Here is a 20,723-nt window from a genome sequence, read left to right as displayed (position 1 = left end):
GATACATCAATCCTCACTTAGAATGCTGTATGATAGAGTAACTACATGTCTTTAAATAGGGTCAATTAATAGAAGAAGTCGCTAGGTTTGACGGCGTAGACAAAGAACTTAGCAAGCTGGAAAGCCCCCTCCTGAACCCGGATATCTTTTGACTTCACTGGGAATAGGATGTGAACTTCAGTTAGAAGAAGCTTGGAGCGGGGTGCAGTCTTGATGGTATGTAGTAAAGAAATGAATAACCTGCATCATTACTACGGCCCAACAACATCAACAAAAGGAAGCAACTTCCGCTCGTAAAACCAAGCTTCGACCCAAACTGTTGGCAAGACCGTGCAAAAGAACAAGGACAAAAAGAGTCCCCAGAAAAACAATAATATAGTATTCATGGGCATATAGTCATCAATATAGAAAGAGACATATCTACAAAGACACATGGTGGACGCTAGACAAATAATCGCAAAACAGGTACTTATTTTCAATTGCAGTCACATCCTTGGAAGCAGATACGAATTACTACGATAGCTCCACTGCATAATATCGAAAGACATGGTAGGCGTTTTATTTGACGAGCGATGTAAAGAAAAATGATTATGTCTCTGCAAAGTTTCGTGGCACAGTGCCAATCGGCTCGCCTTCAGCAGTCTGAATAGTAGGCTTCCTTTTTAGTGTGTGTGTGTGTGCACGAAAGACAGAGAAACAGAGAGAAAAGAAGATATATACGTACCACGTAAGCGTTAGCCAAACCACCATCCACCAGAAAGTCCGTTCCCGTAACGTATGAGCTTTCATCCGAAGCGAGGAATAACGCACCGTACGCCTGTTCAATTGCCTCACCTGTAATTGTTATCTGGATTAAGTAAACGCCGTGACATAAGTGAGCACTAACATCTTTTTGCGTCTTACCGAACCGTCCTTGAGGGAGATGAACAAGCCGTCGTTGTTTTTTCTCCTCAGTGTTCAAAAAGTCCATGAGCAGTGGGGTACGCAATGGCCCCGGGCACAATGCATTAAACCGGATGTTTTCCCGAGCATGCACCATGGCAAGTTCACGGCTACACAAAGTAAAAATTTAGCGTGTTGCTTAGCAACATCATGCAAACTCAAAATAATAAAGTAATCGAAACGCCACTACATACGTCATGGCCAAAACAGCGCCTTTGGATGCGGTGTCTATTTGGGGTTTATGAAAGGGACGGTTACTACTAAAGACAAGTACGCATTGAATGGAGATGATACCTGTCTAGAATTACAAGTGAGCTTACATGCAAGTTGGGGTGTCGCAGCACCACGCAAGGCAACGAAACTCGCGGTATTGATAACGGATCCTCCACCTGCCTGTCTCATGGCTACGATAGCATGCTTGCATCCATACCAAACACCCTTCACATTGATGTCCATGGTGAGATCCCTAAGTAGCAGGACAACGACATGATCGTACAGTAAGCACCCAATGGCAGCAGTTTCGCCCAATGTCGTCAAAAAGAAGGGAGTATGTATGTGTCTTACCAAATACGCTCTTCGGTTGTTAAAGCACTGTCGTCCTCGGGATGCATGATACCCGCGTTATTGAACATAATGTTGAGTTTTCCTGTTTTGTTGGTATTGCAGAGCAGCAGTAAGAACTATCAGCTATCTTATGCTGCAAGTACGTGTATGGAGAGGGTTTAAGCCTACCGTATGTTTTGACAGCGGTATCCACAAGATGCTTAACTTGCTCCTCCTTGGATACATCTGTCTTGACAGCGATCGCTCTTTTCTCGCCTGCAACAGACGTAATCTTTTCTACAGTTTTCTGGATGCCTTGTTCGTTGAGATCGGCACACACGACTTGTGCTCCTTCTTTCGCAAACAGCACCGCAGCTTCAAACCCTATGCCGCTACATACAACGAATGTTCAAGTTCAATGAATTCTGTTTAGGAATGGCTATACCACCAAAAGCGTACGACGCAAATAGGGGAGGTGCATGATGATCCTGACGACGACAACCGCAACAACACACTACCTTGCAGCACCGGTGACTATAGCAACCTTTCCCGATAATCTTTGATTTCCTGTCATTTTTCTTTTATGTGTGTGTGTGTGTGTGTGTGTATGGAAAAAGGGAAAAGAGCAGGTGAGAGAAGAAGATGAAGTAAAAGGAGGGGACGCGATAGATTGCAGTGGTGAAAACAAAGAGAACAGGTGTGGGAAGATTTAAAGAAAACTGGATATATAAACACAAACAATCGAACAGAAGCAACTTTCATTCGCTCAACGACATCCTACTGAGACCGCCACTTGCATCCTGCAAATTGAACGACGATGACGACAACTGGCCCGGTTTTTGCTGGGCACGTGCAGCCGCGTTGCTTGTTGGGCTACTCCCATAAAACGAGTAAGGAGGACTGGATATTGCAGATAATACAGGTGACCCTGAAGCGGAAACAGACGGCGATACGGCTCTTCGTTTCAAACTGCTTGTCGGATAAGGTTCAAACCGATCCTCAGAAGCTATCATCATCATCATCATCATCAGCAAACAATCATGATGATTTTGTTAGCACACACCCTCAATTCTCATACTTAATTACCTTTTCGTTTAATGCTCTTATATGTCTGATGGATAGGGGATGGGAGGTTATCACATTGAAAATTCTAAATGTGATGAATATACCGCGAAAATGTTATTAGGTCCAAGAGTCATGTGGTGCTGTTGTTTCTGTATAACTTACAGTCATTTCCATCTCTGGGTTGAGCTTGGATGCATGATACGGTGCCATAGTAGGAGAGCCTTCAGGATCCCTGATGCGAGCCCAAGCCACGGCAGGAACCGATCCTGATGCCTATTCAATATTGTTATTCCTGTTTCCTCTCTCTATATCTCTCTTTTGCATGTTAGATAATAGACGTACAATTGGTTTGGCATCGTTACTGCTACTACTACTGCCACTGCCACTGGCATTAGCAGATAAATCCGTATCCATTGACATTCTGCCCAGTCGTGCCTTTATCTGGTTTGTCATGTCCCGCTCCCTACGCATTTCTACATCGGCAGGCCTTGTTTCCTCCTAAGTCATGATAACATGTAGAGTAGAGAAAAATGAACATGAGTCGATATATACATGTAGTGCCTTATAGATCCAACAATCTACTCTCTCTCCCCCCCCCTCTTTCTCTCTCCTTTCCTATTCCCAGAAAGCAAAAGTGATACTTTACATCTGCTTGACTCATAACTCTGGCCAACGCCTTGGATCGTGGCTAAAAAAAACAATTAAGTAGGAATGTTGTTAGACAATCCAGTAAGGAAAAATGCTGCTTTACGGTCACCAAGACTTACTAATAGAGAACTTCTTCGGGTAACGCTCCTCCGCTCAGGATCGCTGCGTTTCAGAGGACTGCCGCTGCCGCTACCACTTCCACTGGCTTCAGCGCTACTGCTGCTTGCTGACCGATGATGGTGTCGATGGTGATGGTGATGCGATATCCGCTCTGTTGAGGATGATCGTCGAACTATGTCTGGTCGAACAGAAGACAACGGAGGGATGGAAGGGGCAATAAATTTCCTCCCATCAGTCAAAGAGGACGAAGAAGAAGGAGAAGCGTTGGATGCTGTAGGATCTACCATGATTTCATCCATACCAAAATCTGGCTGTGGAGGTTGCTGTGAAGAGGATGATGATGATGGTTGTTCTTGTTGTTGTTGTTGTTGGTGGTGGTGATGATGATGATGATTCTGGTGTTGATGAAGTCGTGAAGAAGGCGTGCCAGGAGACCAGGTGCTTGAAGCAAGTTCAGAAGAAAGAGAGCGAGTTAAGCGCCGTGAAGAAGGTTGCGGCGGTGGCATGGTATCCTGGAGCGGATAATAGAGCGGTCGTGAGGAAGAAGAAAAAGAGGAGGTGGGAGAAAGAAGGCGGCTGATACTGTTACTACCACCACCCATACCACCACCTGCAGATATAGAAGATACCGACCGATTGTCGTCGGAATCAATGCTCATTTTCTGTGAAGACGATGAAGGAGATGCTGTCAATGAAGCAGAAGACGATCGCCTTCGTCGTAACAGTGGTGGGAACTCCCGAATACTGCTATGGTTGGTATGGCTGTCGCTTTCGAGATCAGACATTCGGCCAAGTGGGTCCTCGTCATCCGTTGTGTAGCTTCCGCGACGTTGACGGTGATGGAGACTCGGTGTGGAACGTCGCTTCATATTGGTTTGTTAAAGTGTTTGACACAATCAAGGGTATAAGGAAAGAGAGGCTTGCTACAGTATTAAAAAAGTAGAAAATTGGGGCGAATTTCTCTCACACTCCCTCTTAACTACCACCACTCGCATATATTTGTTTTTGCGGCACAAGGAAATCAATCGAAAAGATCGACTTTTCGCAGTATTCGTTTACCGGGTTGCGCCAAAGCATACCATCTTTTGATAACACAGTTTTATGTACTGTGCTTTTGACGACGAGAATACACAAAAAATGCGGCCAGCTTTGACGATACTAGTGTGCAATGGCCATTTGTACTGATTAGGCAATAGAGAGTTTGGGTTTCATCGTGGAAGAGCTCAGGACTTTGTGTCCAATTTCCAAGCATATTTGAAACACTTTAAACAAATGTGATTCAACCAGAATACCCACTTCTCTGCACAAATATCAAATCAAACTGGAGCGTGGAATGGCAGCGACTCTATAGTACGTATAACAACCGCGAAGCTTTCCTAATCATTTCTTCACATACATATTATAAGCGTGAAGATTAAATTGTCACCTAACGGATAATTTTCATGATAGTGCTACTGAATTAGTATGATATTCTGTAGAGCAAAAGGTGCCAGCATATATGTACTTGCCGGGATGAAAGCAAAAAATAATTGCAAGATGACACTTGCCGGCATTTTTCGTATCATCATCATGATCAATCGAGCATGCACATCATCAACATATACATCGTTAACGGCATTATGGTTATCGTTAACTTCGGATGGACCATGAGCAAAATTTTTACGCAATTTAATTTTTCAGTTCTCCTACCACACTAGCGCGTAATGTGATGGATGACAGTAGTAATGCATAACCCCCTATGCTCACAAAATTTATAGTTCCCTGATCAAGAGTACCTTACAAGAAGAATCTTGCTGCTTATAAACAACTGAAATAATACTGATATTTCTCAGGGAAAGTTGTGGCAGGGAGGGATGAAAGAGTCGAATGACTAGGAGCCATTCTAAGATAAATATTAAAGCTTGTCAATGCTTATGGCAAGAATCACAATAATAACCATTGTGAATGGAAGATTGAGTGATCGTAGCAAAATTGGTACCGCCAAACAGTCTTCTACGGTATGTACTATTCTAACCATCATCTGTTTTTGAGAGATAGATGTAGGTTTTCTGCTATTGATGCGATAACGCTGCATATGACAAAGCGAGGTGCATTCGACATAGACCTAACGAGTATTACCTATATGTAATCACAACAGTCAGTATGTGTAATTCAAGGTGCCCCTCTTTCTCTTTTATCTGATCATCAGCTACATTATATGTATGCATATGATGTCTTAATTGTTGGAGGGCTGATATGTAATGGAGATCTTCTGCGTATAAGACTCATTCACGATACTGTTGCAGGTTTCCATTTTGCTCTCGGATATAAACATAGATAAAAAGTACATGTGTGGAGACCTGCTTTAGTTGCCAGCGTCATCTAATAAGTTATTATTCGACACATATCACTCAAAATCTATATACTGGAACGCATAAATTTGCCGTGTGCCCGTATGAATTCCGAACCTCTAACTCGTGTTCCTACTTTTTTCTACAGTATGTGCTCTCCTCTCCATTATACTAAAACCTCGACGCTGCCATCAATCAACAATGTCTGTAAACCTAACCGACATAATACTACTTCCGAAACATGGCAAAAACAGGCCCACCAGTTTCTTTCCTTTTTTTTTCACCAGATTAAGTGTTTCATTATATGCAGTCATTTCAAAAGCAATGGTTTCCTTGTGATATTCATACTAATATCATCACTATGAATGGTATTTTCAAGGAGTGAGATCCATTTGCACTGCCATCGGATAAGATGTAGTGCTAAAAGCGGACGTGCGATTTGTGCACAAGACCAAAGGCTACGACACGGCAGAATTCTGCAAAGACAAGCCTCGCCCGTTCAACAAAGGAATCGAATTGCTTTTGGAAGGGTAGGCTTTTGTTAGGTCAATTTGCACCATACGGCTTCAAAATGGTCTACTGTATTTGTTACGTTTAACAGGTAACGCGAAATTCATTATTGAAAGGAGATAAAATTGGCTTACTAGAAATTTCTTTTTGCCATCAGTGCTATCAATGTACATTATTACATTGGAGCTGGTTGCTCCTGGTCTGTACGTTGCGTACTCTAAATCAAAAGAGATCGAGCTGCCACAACTCAAGAGCAAGCTAGATATCTGAAAAGCAAAAGCACACCAGCTCTGCTCGCATTCTGGGTTAGGACTCTTCTGATCAAGGAAAAGAACAAGCTTAGGCGATTGCAGGCTGGTTTGTAGTAGTGAAGGAATCAGAAAACGCGCATCCCCTCATTTTGTATATATTTTTTTTGTACAAACTAATTGAAAGAAACCGATAAATAGTGCGCAGTTAAGACCGGCCAACAGGTTCGGCTCTCAATCAAGTCAAATCCTTGATGAAGCAGCCCTTTCAAAAATTAAAAGCGTGCAAAATCTGAGTGGTACCTGACCCCGCTAATTCCAAATTCAAACCTCCTATTTTAGCGAGGCACCACTATACTATCGACTCAATTTTATCGAGGTTTCATAAAGAAGATGCTGCTTTGTCAGCCCCAAAAGTTTATAGATCAACTTATAGAAGGTAATAATAGATACACAATACATATACAGGCGAGGTTTCATAAAGAAGATGCTGCTTTGTCAGCCCCAAAAGTTTATAGATCAACTTATAGAAGGTAATAATAGATACACAATACATATACAGGCTAGATGAATCAGATTAAGGAAGGGGTTAGCAAGGCTGCTTGAATTCTGGTAGCGCTGTCCAAGTGGCCAGTACCCTATGCTTTCGCCGCTTTGTAATTCTTAACCCAGCTTATCATACTCTTGTCTTTCCCTCTCACTTTCTCTCCAGATCCTGTCCGAGAAAAAATAAGTTAACTCATAGCACTGGAATGACAGATCAACGGATCAGCGCTATTGACAATGAGCTTGAACGAATCAAAGAAGAAATCAACCTTCTCAAAGCAAAACGCGTCAGCTTACTCGAGCAACGACAGGATGTATTAGACGAGATCGCCAGTGCCGAACATATGGAGCTTGCGGGCGACAACAACGTCGACTATGAATTACAGAATTTCCCTTGGTCACAACAATTGCAACAACTTGCGTATCACCACTGGAACATCACATCGTTTCGACCACTACAAGTACCCATTTTAAATGCTGCGCTCGATCGTAAACGCGATATTTTCGTGGTGTTACCGACAGGTGGCGGCAAGTCCTTATGTTATCAGTTGCCAGCGCTGTTAGAGCCTGGATTTACATTGGTTATATCGCCACTTGTTTCATTGATCCATGATCAGGTGTTTCATTTGCAAAAAGCCAATATACCGGCAGCCTTGTTGACAGCTGGTAGCACCAAGGAACAAATGAAAATCGTCCATGAAGTGATGGCAGGCAAGAATACCAACCCAGAGCATCAGTTCAAATTGATTTACGTTACGCCAGAACGAATTACCCAGTCGAAACAATTCACAAACAAGTTGAATATCGCCTATGATCAAGGACGGTTATCGCGTATCGTCATCGACGAAGCCCACTGTTGCTCGCAGCAAGGTCACGATTTTCGGTAAAAAGAAACATTCTTGGTCCTTGCTTGGTTCATCTGTTTGGCTGAATGAATATGATTGAATTCTACATTTGTTTGTTCGATAGAAACTCACTATAATTTTCATCTAGCCCTGATTACAAAAATCTAAACGTTCTTCGGGTCAGTAGCTTATTCAATCTGCATTTGTAAATGAGACGATTAGGGAAAAAAAAGGGACTAATGTGTTGATGATGTTTTTTAAAAAAGACCGTGTTACCCAAGGCACCCATCATGGCACTTACGGCGACATGCCCTTGGAATATCATGAAAGATGTGATGAATATCCTCGGGCTCCGACAACCACAAGTTCCCCGCGGTACACTGGTTTACAGCGCGCCATTGCATCGTACGTTTTTCCCCTCATTCATGATATTAGTCAAAAGAAGTAAATTATAGGGCGATATCCACAAAATTTAGGACCCAATTTGGTTTACCAAGTGCTCCCAAAGCCAGACACTATGAAAGAAACAATCCAGGACATGTCAAAGTGGATTTTGGGACACTACAGGGGTCATTCCGGTATCATTTACTGTCTTTCAAAAAAGGATACAGAGACCGTCGCCAGAGATCTGTATAACGAGAGCAAGGGCAAAATCAAGTGTGAAGTTTATCATGCTGATTTAACATATGTATGGCACCACCTTTTCTTTCGAGCAGATATTATTTCATTTGCGCATACACACACACACACACACGCAGAGAGAGAGAGAGAGAGAGAGAGAGAGAGAGATGACTAACAAGAACAAAACTTGTACGTGTGTGCCGATCTTTTATAGGAAAGTAAAGAGGACGTCCATCGTTTGTGGCGGGAAAAGAAGGTGCATGTGATTGTTGCCACGATTGCTTTTGGCATGGGTATCAACCATTTGGAAACCCGGTTTATTATTCACCACTGCATGTCCAAGTCTCTGGAGGCATATTATCAAGAAAGCGGACGAGCTGGTACGCCCTATTTTCAAAAGTTTTTGTAGTTTCGCCCCCCCCAAAAAAAAACAACATACTTGTTGTAATGAACTCACAAAATCTAAATCTCGCATGACGTTTATGCTACTAGGTCGTGACGGACAACGAGCCGATTGTATCATCTATTATCGCGGTCAAGATGGTACTGATCAGACTTTTCATTTCAGCGTATTGTTTAATCTCTCTTTCTAACTTTTTAATTATAGTTGCACGTCTGTCCACTCTGGTTGTTTCGGACGTGTTTGGCGGTGTCAACTGTAAGTCATCATCCTCGCTTATACAGGACGAAGAGGGAAAAAAACATACCACTCACATAGAGCACACACATACATCTGGAGCTAACAAAGATAGTTCTTAGTATACAAAATGGTGCAATATGCGCTAGAACTTAACATGTGTCGAAAAATCATGTTTGAAAAGTACTTTGCCGTTGATCCATCCATTCCAGCATTTACATCAGGCCTGGTGAACGAGATAAGTCATGACACGCCATGTGGGACGTGCGACAATTGTACTCGAGTACCCGGTAGTGTTAATTATGTGAATATTGCAACAGAGGCCGTCACAGTAGCTCGCTTGTGTCGTATGCTGAAGGAGATAGGCGAGCGGGTAACCTTGACCAAATTAGTTGGTCACTGGCAAGGAAAAGGCTTGAAAGCATTGAAGTTGGACGGACTGAAAAAAGACAGCAACGTGGAGATTCCTGCCAAAAAGTCCTTTTCCACTCAGGTAAAAAGCAAAGCAAAAAGATCACAAATGGGCTATGTAGACGAATAGGAACGATAACTGGGTATTTCCTTCATCTAGGACCTCGAACGCATTGTAAACTACTTACTGATCGAGCAAGTCTTGAAGGAAGACTTCCATTTCACTCCATATAACACCATTTCGTAAGTTATTGCTTGGGGGAGCATAGATTTTTTTTTCTTAATTCTTTTATTTGTCACACAGACACTATGCTTCATCTTTGATGCTCACATGTCTTTCTATTATCAGGTACGTTACCGAAGGACCTCGATCTCAGGAATTACTGCAAGCACACCAGAATGGCATGGCACTTGATACACAAGTTGCATTCCTTCATCGTTCCGAAAATGACAATAACAATGCTGCATCGTCATCATCATCATCTTCAACAAGGAATAATCGAACGACCAGCAGCGATCATACAGCACCTAAAAAACGTAAACGAACAATACCAGATGATGATCATTCATCTTAGAAGACGAATAGTATCCATGTTTTCTACTCTGCACACCCTCCAGTATGTACCAACGCATACCCCACATGTACTCTGTTCAAGCATCACGAAATCATTACAATTTGCTACTCCAAAGAAAATGTAGAAAAAGAAAATAACGACCATTTTATACAATTTGGAAAAAAAAAGAAGGATGATAGAGGGGTTGAAACCTTGGAAAAGAGGGGATGCACAGAAAGGAAACATGTGTGGATCTCGCTATCCACAAAAGAAACAAATCGTGAATTATATGTAATGTGGATCTGCGTGTAATGTGTAGGTGTGTATGGGTGTGTATTTGAGGAAGAGATGGAAAGAGAGAGTGAAGGAGACCAGATCAAAGCCCACCCCTCAGTCTTTTCTTTTTTTGAATGTGTGCGCATAAATGTGTGAGTGAATAATATATATAAAATGTGGCACCAGAGAAAAACTTACTATGGAGGGGGGTAGGTTGAGAAAAAGAGATGTGATCATTCTTTTCTTTACTCCCAAGAGGATTCCACAGTTTCACGCACTCGTCTCACGTACTCCTTTCTGTTTTCACGGTAGAGATTAGCGGCCTCGGCATTGGCGGGCGAGTTGGGATTGGGGTCATGCAGCAAGGACTGGATGCTGGTCAGGATAGCAGCCACGTCATAGGTAGGGCTCCAACGGTTTTGAAGAATGTCGAGACACAGTTCACCGTTGGCATACACGTTTGGATGGAACATTTTCGATACGAACTTGACCTGAGGTGGTTTGTTTGGCTATTACAGATGCTATTAATAATCACACTCGCCCTCACCCCTCATCAAATGTCGCAGCAACACAAACAACCATCACTCCCTTCCAATTTCACCATGTACACTTACATAAGTCTCATCAAACTGTAGAACCAGTTTAAACGTGCCGTCTTCGAAAGGGGTATCGGCTATGGAAAAAAACACACATATGAGTCAAGATTCAAAGCTCATCTCCAAAATTACAGTAATGTTCTCAACTGAACTTACAAGGCCCAAAGATTACTGCATTCCACATCATGATATTGTCAGGGCAAGGAGCACCTAAGAGGAAAGCACATGTGTGTGTTGATTACTTGCTTTCTTTTGAATCTCTTCACTTTTTTTCTTTAGTGATCACTTTATATACCTGATACACCTCCTATATAACAAAGAAAAAGAAATAGATTAGTAACAAAAAAATGAGCAAGTTGATCGATTATTACTATTCTCTTTTGCATCTTTTCATATAATAAAAATCATATTACGTACCTGGTGGATCGCTTTGTAGTCTTTTGAAATCACGCATCAAACGTCTTCTAGTAGGGGTCGACATTCTGTTTGATTATATATGAAAGGTAGAAAAACTTAAAAAAGAAAGAAAAGAGAATATGAACGGATATGATACCAGGAAATATCAAGTCCGCCTTAACATCCCGCCCGGTATCCGGTAAACTGCAGCTTGCTTGGGCCCTCTTATTCTCGAAACGATGCGTCAGCTGCCATTGGTCAGAACTTTAAACCTCCTTTATTCAAAGAGCAGTATTACGTATAATGAAGCCCAGAATTGAATGATCATCCGGTGAATGAAGAGGACCTGGATACATGATCTATTTGTGGTAATCGATTATGTTTTAAAACGAATGCGAACGTTCTATAGCTTAATTTTAAAACAATAACAAAAAAGTGATCCATTCGCTGCAAGATAAAAGGCCGTAGGACATCATCCAATAACTCGTGGCGCTTAAACTTAATGAGCTTTGGACTTTGCTCTAGCCTTTGCCTCCCTCACTCGCGGCAGTTTATAGAAAAGTACCAAACTGCAGACGAAGCAGCGTTTTGCTTTGCCGATGTTCGTTTCGCTCATTGACAAGCACGGCTAACAAATACGATGAATTTCTACAAATTCTCTGTATGATATACTTGATTGGAAGTTCTTTCTAGAGGTGATAACGTACGTAGCGATAGGTAACATAAGTGTAAGGAGAAGTAATTTTTACTGTCAATTACAGATTGGCGTTCTTCTATTGGTCTGTGTAAAGCGGTGCATTAAGTAACAACTGACTTAAAGCGACGCTTTTGACACGCCAATTTAGCATAAGCACACACTCACACCATGGCCATTGCAGATTACTTTGAGTGGACAATTGTACTATCAATACAAAAGTACTCACCTTTAACTAAGAAGAAAATACTAACGCGTAAATTTCGTTACCCCTTTTTAGGATTTTGAAGGACAAAAGCTTGCTGATCAGCTTACGCATCTAATCCTCATCTCTTTTGCGGTATACTGAGCGAATCACGCTTCCTGACAACAGCAAAAGCTATTTATGAGAATGATCACTAACCACAACATGCTATTATACTACAATGATTAAACTAGGCGATCGGTTTTGTTGCTGGCTATGCCCTTGAATCGTTATTAGTAACAGTGGGAGTCTTCGCTGTGGGTCTGTTCCTGGCAGCAGTAGTAAGTGCTTTTTATTTCCTTTTTAGTGCGGAGACAGTAGGTTACATATATGATGCAAACGTCGTAACCTCGTCCATAAAAACATACTTCACATAGCTCGTCTTACCACCATGGCCCATGTATAACCGCAATCCTCAGAAATGGCTTGCTTCTACGAAAGTCAAATAGCCTATTACGTGGCAATTTCGATAGCAAGACAAAAACATTGAATAAATATGATTTCACCTTTTTTCTATTGCTAAAAAAATCATCGTTCATTATGACCAGCATCATCATCATCGTCTTCGCTAGTAGTACTATTGTTATCATTCAATTGAGATTCTGCCAACATCATGGCTCGTTGGAACTCTTCAGCAAACTCTGCCACAGTCCGACCATCTGACAAATCAATCACATCGCGTGGAATCATATTGGTTGCGAATCGAGGTCCATTGCATACGTGGGTATTCGCTTCGGCTTCAGATCGGATGATACGGAACTCGGGCTCCTGATTGTCAGTTTGAGAGGAAGCATCAAAATTCACTATTTAAAACACGTCATTATCAGCTTAAAGGAAAGGAAGGATATGGAAACTACGGAGCAAAGGTCAGAAAAGAAGAAAAGGCACTTACACTGAGCTAGTTCTGACCATTCAAAGAGGAGTCCATCGGTGGCAGGGGTAAAGGGATTGAAATCAACAATCCATACTTTTCGTCGTTCTCTTTCCACATAGACGTCCATAACATCTGTTCGGTTTTTGGTTAGTTCAGATGACTTGCTGTTCGGTTCAATATACATGGCCATCGAAATAAATTGAAAATACAAACAATTAGTGCTGGGGAACACCTGTTGCACCGAATCTTCGAAAAAGTCAAAAATCATATCTTCTATATCGTCTTTCATTCCTTCTAGAAAGTTATAGAACGTGAGATCGCGTTGTGATATAGCTATAATAGTTATAAGAACAGTTAGGTGGAGTCTTCAACTGGAAAATATGTGATACAAGCCCTGGAGGGCCCTTTCGCTGTCAATTACCAACGATTTCCTTGTTTTTGATGAAAACTCTAAACTCCATCGATGGTTGCAGATCTTGCCACTTCCGCAGTACCAAATGATGCTGGATACCTTCTCCCTCTGATGTGCTATTGCTACCGATACAGTTTTCGAACGCGTGGTTCAAGTCATGGTTGATAAAATCCGAGGATTTCAAAAGCAGAAACACATCAAACGGCGAAGTGCATTTCAAGGACTGGGTGGCGGCTATCCATGCAGCGTCGCGTGGCGAACTCCACGTCAGTTTAGGGAAGACAGCACCGCCAAGTTCTTGTACAGCGTCTCGAATGAACGATTCAATAGCAGGAAAGTTTGGTTTAATAGACGGGTCACCGCTGTCGCTATTTTCGGTTTCAGAGTCGTCGTCGTCGTCGTCTATCTCTTCAATTGTTGCTGCTGCTTGTGGCTGGCTAATTTGTCAGGATATTGTACGATATGTCAAAATAAAAAAAGGGCTTGGCTTTCCCTCTCATCATTTACGCGGTTCTCTTCCCTTTTTCTTTTTCTCTACACTCTATTCACAATATATTTACCCTTCCTCGGGCAAAAAAATGCCATCGGCATTCAAGTAATCGACGAATTCTGAAGGCAATGCCAATGTCTTTGATCTAAAGGTCACCCCTCGGAATTGATCGTGCCACGACGGAAACGAGCAGTTTATAATATCTTGCCAAGTTGTTTCTGGTAAGAGTGGTAGATCGGATTCATCAAGCTGTGCTGATGTAGACGAATGTAACTGTGGATCGGTTGGCACTGGCATTTTTTTTTTAAAAAAAAACGAAAAGATCTCGGGTCGAATATAAGACAGAGAGAGAACCTCAGCATTTGCATTATGCGTGAATTTAATTCTATTTGGTGATGGCATTTCATTGCTTTCTGACTCACTATGATCGGGCCACCTGTATCTTGAACAATAATCTGGTAAATACTGCGATTATGTAACAATCCAGTGTCATTTGCTCTAGCGATGCTTCTCGCTGTTGTAGCTCTAGAAGCGCCGATGTCAATGGTGTTGACGACCCATTCCTGCTTGTTTATGCAGCGAGCTCCTGAGAAGAAAGGGACAAGCGATAGTGTCCAAAAGGCTTAACGACATCAAAGTTCTTCCTCCTATTTATACATAATCTAAGTGGGAGCTAGTGATGGAGATATCCTACAATACAGAGTAAAAAATATTTTGATAGTCTTACTTTGAGATAGATTGAAATAGTCGTGTGTTGAGTAAAGTTTTGCTACTATAATTCAGAATTTGCTGATAATGGCAGTTTTTCTTTCGCGAAACAGACTTGATGACCGCTGTAGCGCAGTATTATAACTCATCACAAGGCTAAATGGCCTCACACCTTCTCATAGTACCCGAATCTCTTTTTAAGAGATATTCTGCAAGTGCTGAAAGCAATTACGTTCATACGGACCGAGAGCTTATTGTCATATAAATCAATCAGCATCACCTAGGTGCTAGATCAGAGATTCTTTATCTAGTACTACTAGGCTAGGCATGTATACTTGAAAACGCCTACATAACACAAACAACCAATTTATAGTACAAAAAAGAAATCTGTATATCGCATACTCTGAGAAGAATCAAAAAGATGCCAGGACTCACAAGCAAACACATCCATTCGGCAACTCAATGCGGCACCCAGTCACGGTAATAAAGTTAAAGAGATCAACACAGAATCGAGGGTCGCAGAGATATAACTATGATAGCCATATTACATCCTGTCGGCTTGAAAATAAGAGATATGTATGGTATCCAAGTTACAATTTCGCTCAGTGATAATAACATCATAGCAGTAGTGATACGTATGCAGCGTGGAAGGGATAAGTGCCCAGGATTTGGGCATTTGATATCCCTCTTCTAATGATTTGTTATGTATTTCCAAACAAATGTTTTTTTTCAATGGTGATGACACTCTATGATGGAGTTTATTTACCGGATTTTGCATTTACCCTCTCTTTTTCCGTGAGTTGGGTTTCTCCTTATAGATGAGCATTTTTATACCAGTAGTTCTTCTGCTACGAGCACTTATTTCTAGTTTCACACATACTACAGTGGTCCTCCTTTACTTTTAGACTTGGAATTCCCAAGAACTAAGGATTGTGAAAGTTAACGAATACTAGGAAAAAACTGCCATGTACGGATGTTCTTTATCTACACACATCTTGATGTTATATGGATCACCAACGCTCATAAAGTTGCCATTATATAATGATCATGCAGTTCACGTAGCTTGTTACCCGATACACTTACCTGACCAAATTGGCCTTCTCTCGACATACACAATAGATAAAGATACACCAAATGAAGAGACAAAGGACGATCAAGAAGCACCCAGTGAAACAGAGAGACTGCTTACCGCCTAGCAGTACCATTGAAGACGAGAGAAAACAATTATCACGGAATACTGTTTTGGATTTTTTGGCCTCTGGTGAAGATGAAGAAAGTATAACCAATCTCTCTACCAAACTACGAGAATTACGTGACAAGCTTCAAGCAAAACTGTACGCTAAGACAAACCTCTTTTCTAGTTTTTTTAAGATGGGTTTTTAATGTTACATTCTATTCAACCTTATTCATATCACTTGGAGCAAATAATATGCGATGCTTATTTTCTGAAAAGTATACATGGAGGAGCACTTTTTGTATTAACCCGATAAGGTTCAGCTCTGAATGATACATTGATAGTAAAATATACGAAGATGCGACATTCTTGCTATGTTTGAGCAGTCACCCACGGTATATCATACGTTGATCATCAATCTAAAACCTACAAACGCACCAATAAGAATATATACAAATTTTCATGATCGCTTCAATAAGAGCAGCAGAATTATTCATAGTGCATAATAGTATGCTACGATAGATCTACGTACATACTACGTATACACATGTCTTAAAAGATATGTGATGACGAGGTGTATCGATCATGTTCTGCTATTTTTGCAAATATGACGAGATAATATCATTCTACTGTACCTTTGCGTCAGTTATTGCCTGGTATATGTAGTTTGCACGGACATTACTATTTCCTTATAGCACAAAAGCACTAATAGCAGACCCTTAGGCGAATGCCCATCTACAACGGTGACTGCATACATACGCAAAAATGGCATAGAATTTCGGTCACTGTTAGTAAACCTCTTCCTTTCTCTGTTTGTGTGTGTGTGGATATCCTGGCAGAGAGCGCTGTTGGTATGGAATGTTTGGGTTCACAGATCCAATTACTCGCTAAAATGGCGACATAACACCTCAGTGACTGAGTACTGGTTTCGCATCCACTTCTAGTAGGTAACGTACATGTCTTTGCGCTGAGCTTCTCAGCTGCACTTCTCGAGGATCTACTGTACGCATGTTCCCAGGAATCGTAATACATATTATTAAGTAGGAGGAGTAGAGCATATTATATTATATGTTACAATTACAGAGATAATGACTGTTTATGTGAGCAGCGTCATCATAAAAGCGGATCCACCGCAAGGATTGGGAAAGGTTTTTGTTTTCTTAAAAAGGATCCCATTTCTCTGCATCGACCAAGCTCGCCAGGTTAGGATCATCGTCAATCACGCTGACCACTGAGTTCGATGCGAGGCTAAAATGGACAAGTAGTCTACCTCCCAGGATGTGGAAAACTCCATGAAGCGTATTCAACAGCGCCGTGTACCAGTGATGTCTCCAAGCTCGGGATCCCCTCCGATGTCCTCCCCCCACACACTCCCTACACCCCCAATTTTATTTTCACGGCCAGCACGAACGGTCTGCGCATATAGAGGCCGAGTATGATAGCAAAGTACAATGGAGACCCTGCACGAAAAGCATCGTAACTTGGCCACAGAGCCGCAGAAAAACAAGGTCCTGGTATGTACGTGTTGCCAGGAGTCTTTACATTGTGCTGGTTGCAATTGTGTGAAAAAAGCTTTGCGAATCTCTTCGCGATAACAGCCGCCATTCCGCTCGGAATTGGCCAAAATGGGTGACGCGAACACAATAAAATAATTTTGACATGCTTGACATGGCAACAAGCAGCTTCCAGGAACAGGAAATGTCACGACCTCTGAATGCCATGGCAACAAAAAGGTCCTTTTCCTGCAGTATAGCTCATCAAAACAAGCTTCCAGTTGTCTGCTTCTAAGGTCTCATAAGTCATAAAGAAGGATCTTTAATGTGAGTGGTAAGAGATCATGGGGCAAGGCAACCCAAAAAAGGAAATTATTTGTGCATATCAAATCAAATCAGATCAGAGCAAGTATAGATAAGGAAGCAGGATACAAAAAACGCGTTTTCCTTTTTTTTCTTCTTTACCAGTTTTTCTATTCTTCCGTACTTTTACGATGAGCACTCACGCTGACACCAACTACGACCAAGCCACAGGCTACTACAACTTCGACCACGACGATGCGTCCACCATCCCCTACGACCCTGACGCGGCATCACAGCTTTCATACCATTCCCGTTCCACCATCTCCTCCGCGCCACCCCAATTCTCGCCCGTCCTTACACCCACCTTCAGCTTCGACAACGCCAGCACGGCCTCACACCACTCCTTCGTCACCGTCTTCTCTTCCGACTCCTCCCTCATCATTGACCTCGGCAACAATGATGATGCGTCCAGTGCTCTGTCGCGTGCGGGTTCGTCCCCACCGCCATCACCGCAGTTCAGTCCTTTGCCTTCTCCCGTCTTGCCGCCGTCCCCTCTTCCTCACCATTCTGCTCCCGCTTCCCCTGTCCTCTTCCCCGCTCTCGCTCCTCCGATGGTTGAGGTTGCCGATGACGAAGAGGCTGAGGAGGCGCCTGCTCCCGCTTTCCCTGTCCTCTTCCCCGCTCTCGCTCCTCCGATGGTTGAGGTTGCCGAAGACGAAGAGACTGAAGAGGCGCCTGTGCCAGAAGAGGATGAAGAGATCCCATATGCTGGTGATATGATGGACATTGACAGCGACGACATGGATATTGACGACGATCAGAGCAATCTGATGCACGTAGACTGGGTTCCTCCTTCGTACCCCTGGTGGTACTAAAAAAATCCATAAAGTAAGCTACTCTACATTGACCTTTTTATTGAGCGCGTTCACTGACTTGGACACGTCTATTCTTTCTGTTATGATAGATCCCAACAAAAAAAGCAAAAAACACCACAAAAGGTAAGTATAATGTTTCTGCTGTCTTGTGCTTCTGCTTCTTTCCTATGATAAACGCGCTCATTGATACCGGCTTCTTCTTTTTCGTACAAATTCTTATAGCACCCAAAAAACAATTCAAAGTCAAAACCCTCAAAAAACATTCAGTATTCAGTATTCAGTATTCCGTATAGCTATTGGTAACAAAGTCAACTCTCGTTTACTAACCTGCTTCAAACACATTGCTGCCTGATAAAGATGAAAACTAACATTGCTGGCTGGTCGATTTAATAGGCCCTCCTTTTCCTGCTTCCGTTCTTTTTACCGGCTCCTGCTTTATCCTCTTCTTCCCGCTTGTTGGCGTTGGTTTGTTGGCGCGTCGGCGTCGTGGTGATGTGTCGGTTCCTCGGTGGTGCCTTCTCCGCATGGCTTCTGGGGTGGTTCGTTTGGGCCGTCTTTGGTCGGCTCTTTTGCGTGGGCTGTTTTGGTATGTAGTTCAAAGAAGGCTGTCTCAGATTCAAGGCATATATTTACTGATTGGATCCATGTTCTTTAGGTCTTTGCGTGGTCGTTTCGGCTGCGATGCTTCTGGTGTTTGGTCTGGCGGCTTCCGCCTACGTCAGGCGATGGGGTGCAGTGGAGGGTACCCGGAGTAAGGTAAGGGCTGAGATGGAAGGCTGTGGCAAGGCACTGTGCTATCGCCTGTATAGGGAGATATAGGGGGCCTCTGCGCATGTTTCACGATGACTTTGGACTAGATGGCTGTGGCACCACCGGTGTGCTGTATGGTGATGCTAGGAACATTGCATTGTCGTTTGTCGGTTTTGGAGGACGAGGGTGACACCTTGCATAGCAGGAATGTACAATGGAGCGGCCCGGTAGACCATGGCTCTGTTTGCAGGCACGTATTGATCATCTTTACTTTCACGTAATAAAGGAAAACAAAGTGAGCATGATGTACTAACTAATTTGAAGTATTTTTGCTAGTCGTCCATCCCCCTTTCTTGTAGCAGTAATCGTTTGACGATTGCTAATACAAGGGAGGGGAGCAGCTCTATGTAGGACCTGGAGGCCGTCTTTGCATTGTAGCATTTATTTAGTCGTGGTTGCTCCATTGGTTCACACTGGCTCAAAAGACGCCCCGTGGTACTCCTGCGTCGACAATACCACAAAGCATTGTTCCACAAGCATTACCACCTCACCGACCCCACAGCACGGTTCTCGGTCGTCCTCTGGAATGTGTTTACGCCTAAACCGCGTCTGATCCCTCAGGGGGCCTGGGTAGCAGTTAGCTGTCCCTCTGCTATGGAAGTGAGTATCCTTCTGTCTCATAACCCTTACCCTCTGCTTCGGGTGCCTGAAGCTGGGGTGTCCGGGCTGGGGTTGTCCTGGCGAGAGCGGTGCGGTGGTAGTACGCTGCCATGTTGGGAGAGCGCCAGCTTTCCAGGCTAGCCGAGTAAAAAAACTTGGCGCTGATCGCGGATTAGCAGAATCCCGTCTTTGGCTTGATTACGTCGTCGTTGCGTGTGGTTAGTATGCATGTGCCTGACATGCCGTCATGGTGGGGTGGCGCCAAATTTCAGACTAGCCGAGTACAAAAGCACCCTTGTGTCGAATCGAGGATTCGGAGAATCCCGTCTTTGGCTTGATTTTCTCTTGTCAAAATGCATGCCCATCACGAAAAAGCGTGCAACAGTGAATCACATGTTCCAGCGCAGCAATTTTATCATCACATCAAGAAGTAGCGCAACTCAGTGGTACGGATAACAAGCAAGAATTCGTAGCAACGAAGAGACATCAGCATGGCTGACGGTTCAACTCGAATATTCCAACAAGTTACGTTAAGACGGAAAGGAACTGTTCGGAACAACACATCAAAAAGAGCGGTATCGGCACGTTGTAGACATCAAACCAAAAAGCACAAGAGCAAGAAGAATTGACAACATTGCAAATGACAATTGCTACAGTTCGAATCGAGATGATGAGTCACCTCTGCTTATGACAACAAACAGCAAGATTTATTCATGCGACAACATCGACGCACAAAATAGTCGTCATCGGCGTTGATG

The 20,723-nt window shown here is 42.8% G+C and overlaps 7 protein-coding genes across 7 annotated transcripts; 3 read left to right on the top strand and 4 right to left on the bottom strand.

The window, feature by feature from the left end:
* Positions 1-331: 331 nt before the first annotated feature.
* BDB00DRAFT_135670 (uncharacterized protein) lies at positions 332-2,180 on the bottom strand. Its single transcript, XM_053116201.1, has 8 exons — positions 2,004-2,180; positions 1,675-1,877; positions 1,507-1,588; positions 1,263-1,408; positions 1,137-1,170; positions 904-1,052; positions 725-834; positions 332-642 (listed from the first exon to the last, which is right to left on the bottom strand). Exons 1-8 carry the CDS (start codon positions 2,057-2,059, stop codon positions 589-591), a joined length of 834 nt encoding a protein of 277 aa, XP_052982455.1. The 5' UTR covers positions 2,060-2,180; the 3' UTR covers positions 332-588.
* BDB00DRAFT_135687 (uncharacterized protein) lies at positions 2,152-4,492 on the bottom strand. The gene is made up of 6 exons (XM_053116202.1): positions 3,318-4,492; positions 3,197-3,238; positions 2,893-3,048; positions 2,713-2,823; positions 2,572-2,635; positions 2,152-2,491 (listed from the first exon to the last, which is right to left on the bottom strand). Exons 1-6 carry the CDS (start codon positions 4,185-4,187, stop codon positions 2,244-2,246), a joined length of 1,491 nt encoding a protein of 496 aa, XP_052982454.1. The 5' UTR covers positions 4,188-4,492; the 3' UTR covers positions 2,152-2,243.
* A 2,666-nt stretch (positions 4,493-7,158) lies between these two features.
* Positions 7,159-9,713, top strand: BDB00DRAFT_758628 (P-loop containing nucleoside triphosphate hydrolase protein; the record flags this gene model as incomplete). The annotated part of the gene is made up of 8 exons (XM_053119072.1): positions 7,159-7,775; positions 7,946-7,976; positions 8,064-8,202; positions 8,274-8,485; positions 8,633-8,798; positions 8,911-8,961; positions 9,178-9,548; positions 9,627-9,713. The coding sequence occupies 8 exons, from the start codon at positions 7,159-7,161 to the stop codon at positions 9,711-9,713; spliced, it is 1,674 nt and encodes a 557-aa protein (XP_052982453.1).
* Positions 9,714-10,177: 464 nt separating this feature from the next.
* BDB00DRAFT_809401 (ubiquitin-conjugating enzyme E2 2) lies at positions 10,178-11,553 on the bottom strand. Its single transcript, XM_053122479.1, has 5 exons — positions 11,310-11,553; positions 11,188-11,199; positions 11,049-11,102; positions 10,911-10,969; positions 10,178-10,805 (listed from the first exon to the last, which is right to left on the bottom strand). Exons 1-5 carry the CDS (start codon positions 11,371-11,373, stop codon positions 10,542-10,544), a joined length of 453 nt encoding a protein of 150 aa, XP_052982452.1. The 5' UTR covers positions 11,374-11,553; the 3' UTR covers positions 10,178-10,541.
* A 600-nt stretch (positions 11,554-12,153) lies between these two features.
* BDB00DRAFT_869494 (microsomal signal peptidase 12kDa subunit) lies at positions 12,154-12,675 on the top strand (the record flags this gene model as incomplete). The annotated part of the gene is made up of 4 exons (XM_053126611.1): positions 12,154-12,186; positions 12,263-12,322; positions 12,421-12,507; positions 12,604-12,675. 4 exons carry the CDS (start codon positions 12,154-12,156, stop codon positions 12,673-12,675), a joined length of 252 nt encoding a protein of 83 aa, XP_052982451.1.
* A 79-nt stretch (positions 12,676-12,754) lies between these two features.
* BDB00DRAFT_758611 (D123-domain-containing protein) lies at positions 12,755-14,299 on the bottom strand (the record flags this gene model as incomplete). The annotated part of the gene is made up of 5 exons (XM_053119071.1): positions 12,755-13,029; positions 13,119-13,232; positions 13,314-13,433; positions 13,522-13,949; positions 14,073-14,299. The coding sequence occupies 5 exons, from the start codon at positions 14,297-14,299 to the stop codon at positions 12,755-12,757; spliced, it is 1,164 nt and encodes a 387-aa protein (XP_052982450.1).
* Positions 14,300-19,047: 4,748 nt separating this feature from the next.
* On the top strand, positions 19,048-20,037 carry BDB00DRAFT_937014 (uncharacterized protein; the record flags this gene model as incomplete). The annotated part of the gene is made up of 3 exons (XM_053129241.1): positions 19,048-19,141; positions 19,211-19,311; positions 19,755-20,037. 3 exons carry the CDS (start codon positions 19,048-19,050, stop codon positions 19,905-19,907), a joined length of 348 nt encoding a protein of 115 aa, XP_052982449.1. The 3' UTR covers positions 19,908-20,037.
* Positions 20,038-20,723: the final 686 nt, after the last annotated feature.

Source organism: Zychaea mexicana (genome assembly GCF_025766255.1).
Source record: "Zychaea mexicana strain RSA 1403 chromosome Unknown BDB00scaffold_15, whole genome shotgun sequence".
NCBI classification, from domain to species: domain Eukaryota; kingdom Fungi; phylum Mucoromycota; class Mucoromycetes; order Mucorales; family Lichtheimiaceae; genus Zychaea; species Zychaea mexicana.
Note: the sequence above shows the minus strand (reverse complement) of the source record. Positions and strands in the feature narration are given on the sequence as shown.

Bases quoted from the DNA above. Each gene is read 5' to 3' on its own strand.
- BDB00DRAFT_135670 (XM_053116201.1), bottom strand. From the start codon at position 2,059: ATGACAGGAAATCAAAGATTATCGGGAAAGGTTGCTATAGTCACCGGT. The intron at 1,589-1,674 runs GTAGGCTTAAAC...CCAACAAAACAG, and splicing joins TACCGCTGTCAAAACATACG to GAAAACTCAACATTATGTTC. The intron at 835-903 runs GTAAGACGCAAA...TAACAATTACAG, and splicing joins TCTCCCTCAAGGACGGTTCG to GTGAGGCAATTGAACAGGCG.
- BDB00DRAFT_135687 (XM_053116202.1), bottom strand. From the start codon at position 4,187: ATGAAGCGACGTTCCACACCGAGTCTCCATCACCGTCAACGTCGCGGA. The intron at 3,049-3,196 runs GTAAAGTATCAC...ATCATGACTTAG, and splicing joins GAGTTATGAGTCAAGCAGAT to GAGGAAACAAGGCCTGCCGA. The intron at 2,492-2,571 runs GTAATTAAGTAT...TGATGATGATAG, and splicing joins TAAGAGCATTAAACGAAAAG to CTTCTGAGGATCGGTTTGAA.
- BDB00DRAFT_809401 (XM_053122479.1), bottom strand. From the start codon at position 11,373: ATGTCGACCCCTACTAGAAGACGTTTGATGCGTGATTTCAAAAGACTA. The intron at 10,970-11,048 runs GTAAGTTCAGTT...TTTTTTCCATAG, and splicing joins TGCAGTAATCTTTGGGCCTT to CCGATACCCCTTTCGAAGAC. The intron at 10,806-10,910 runs GTAAGTGTACAT...CATCTGTAATAG, and splicing joins TACAGTTTGATGAGACTTAT to CCAAACAAACCACCTCAGGT.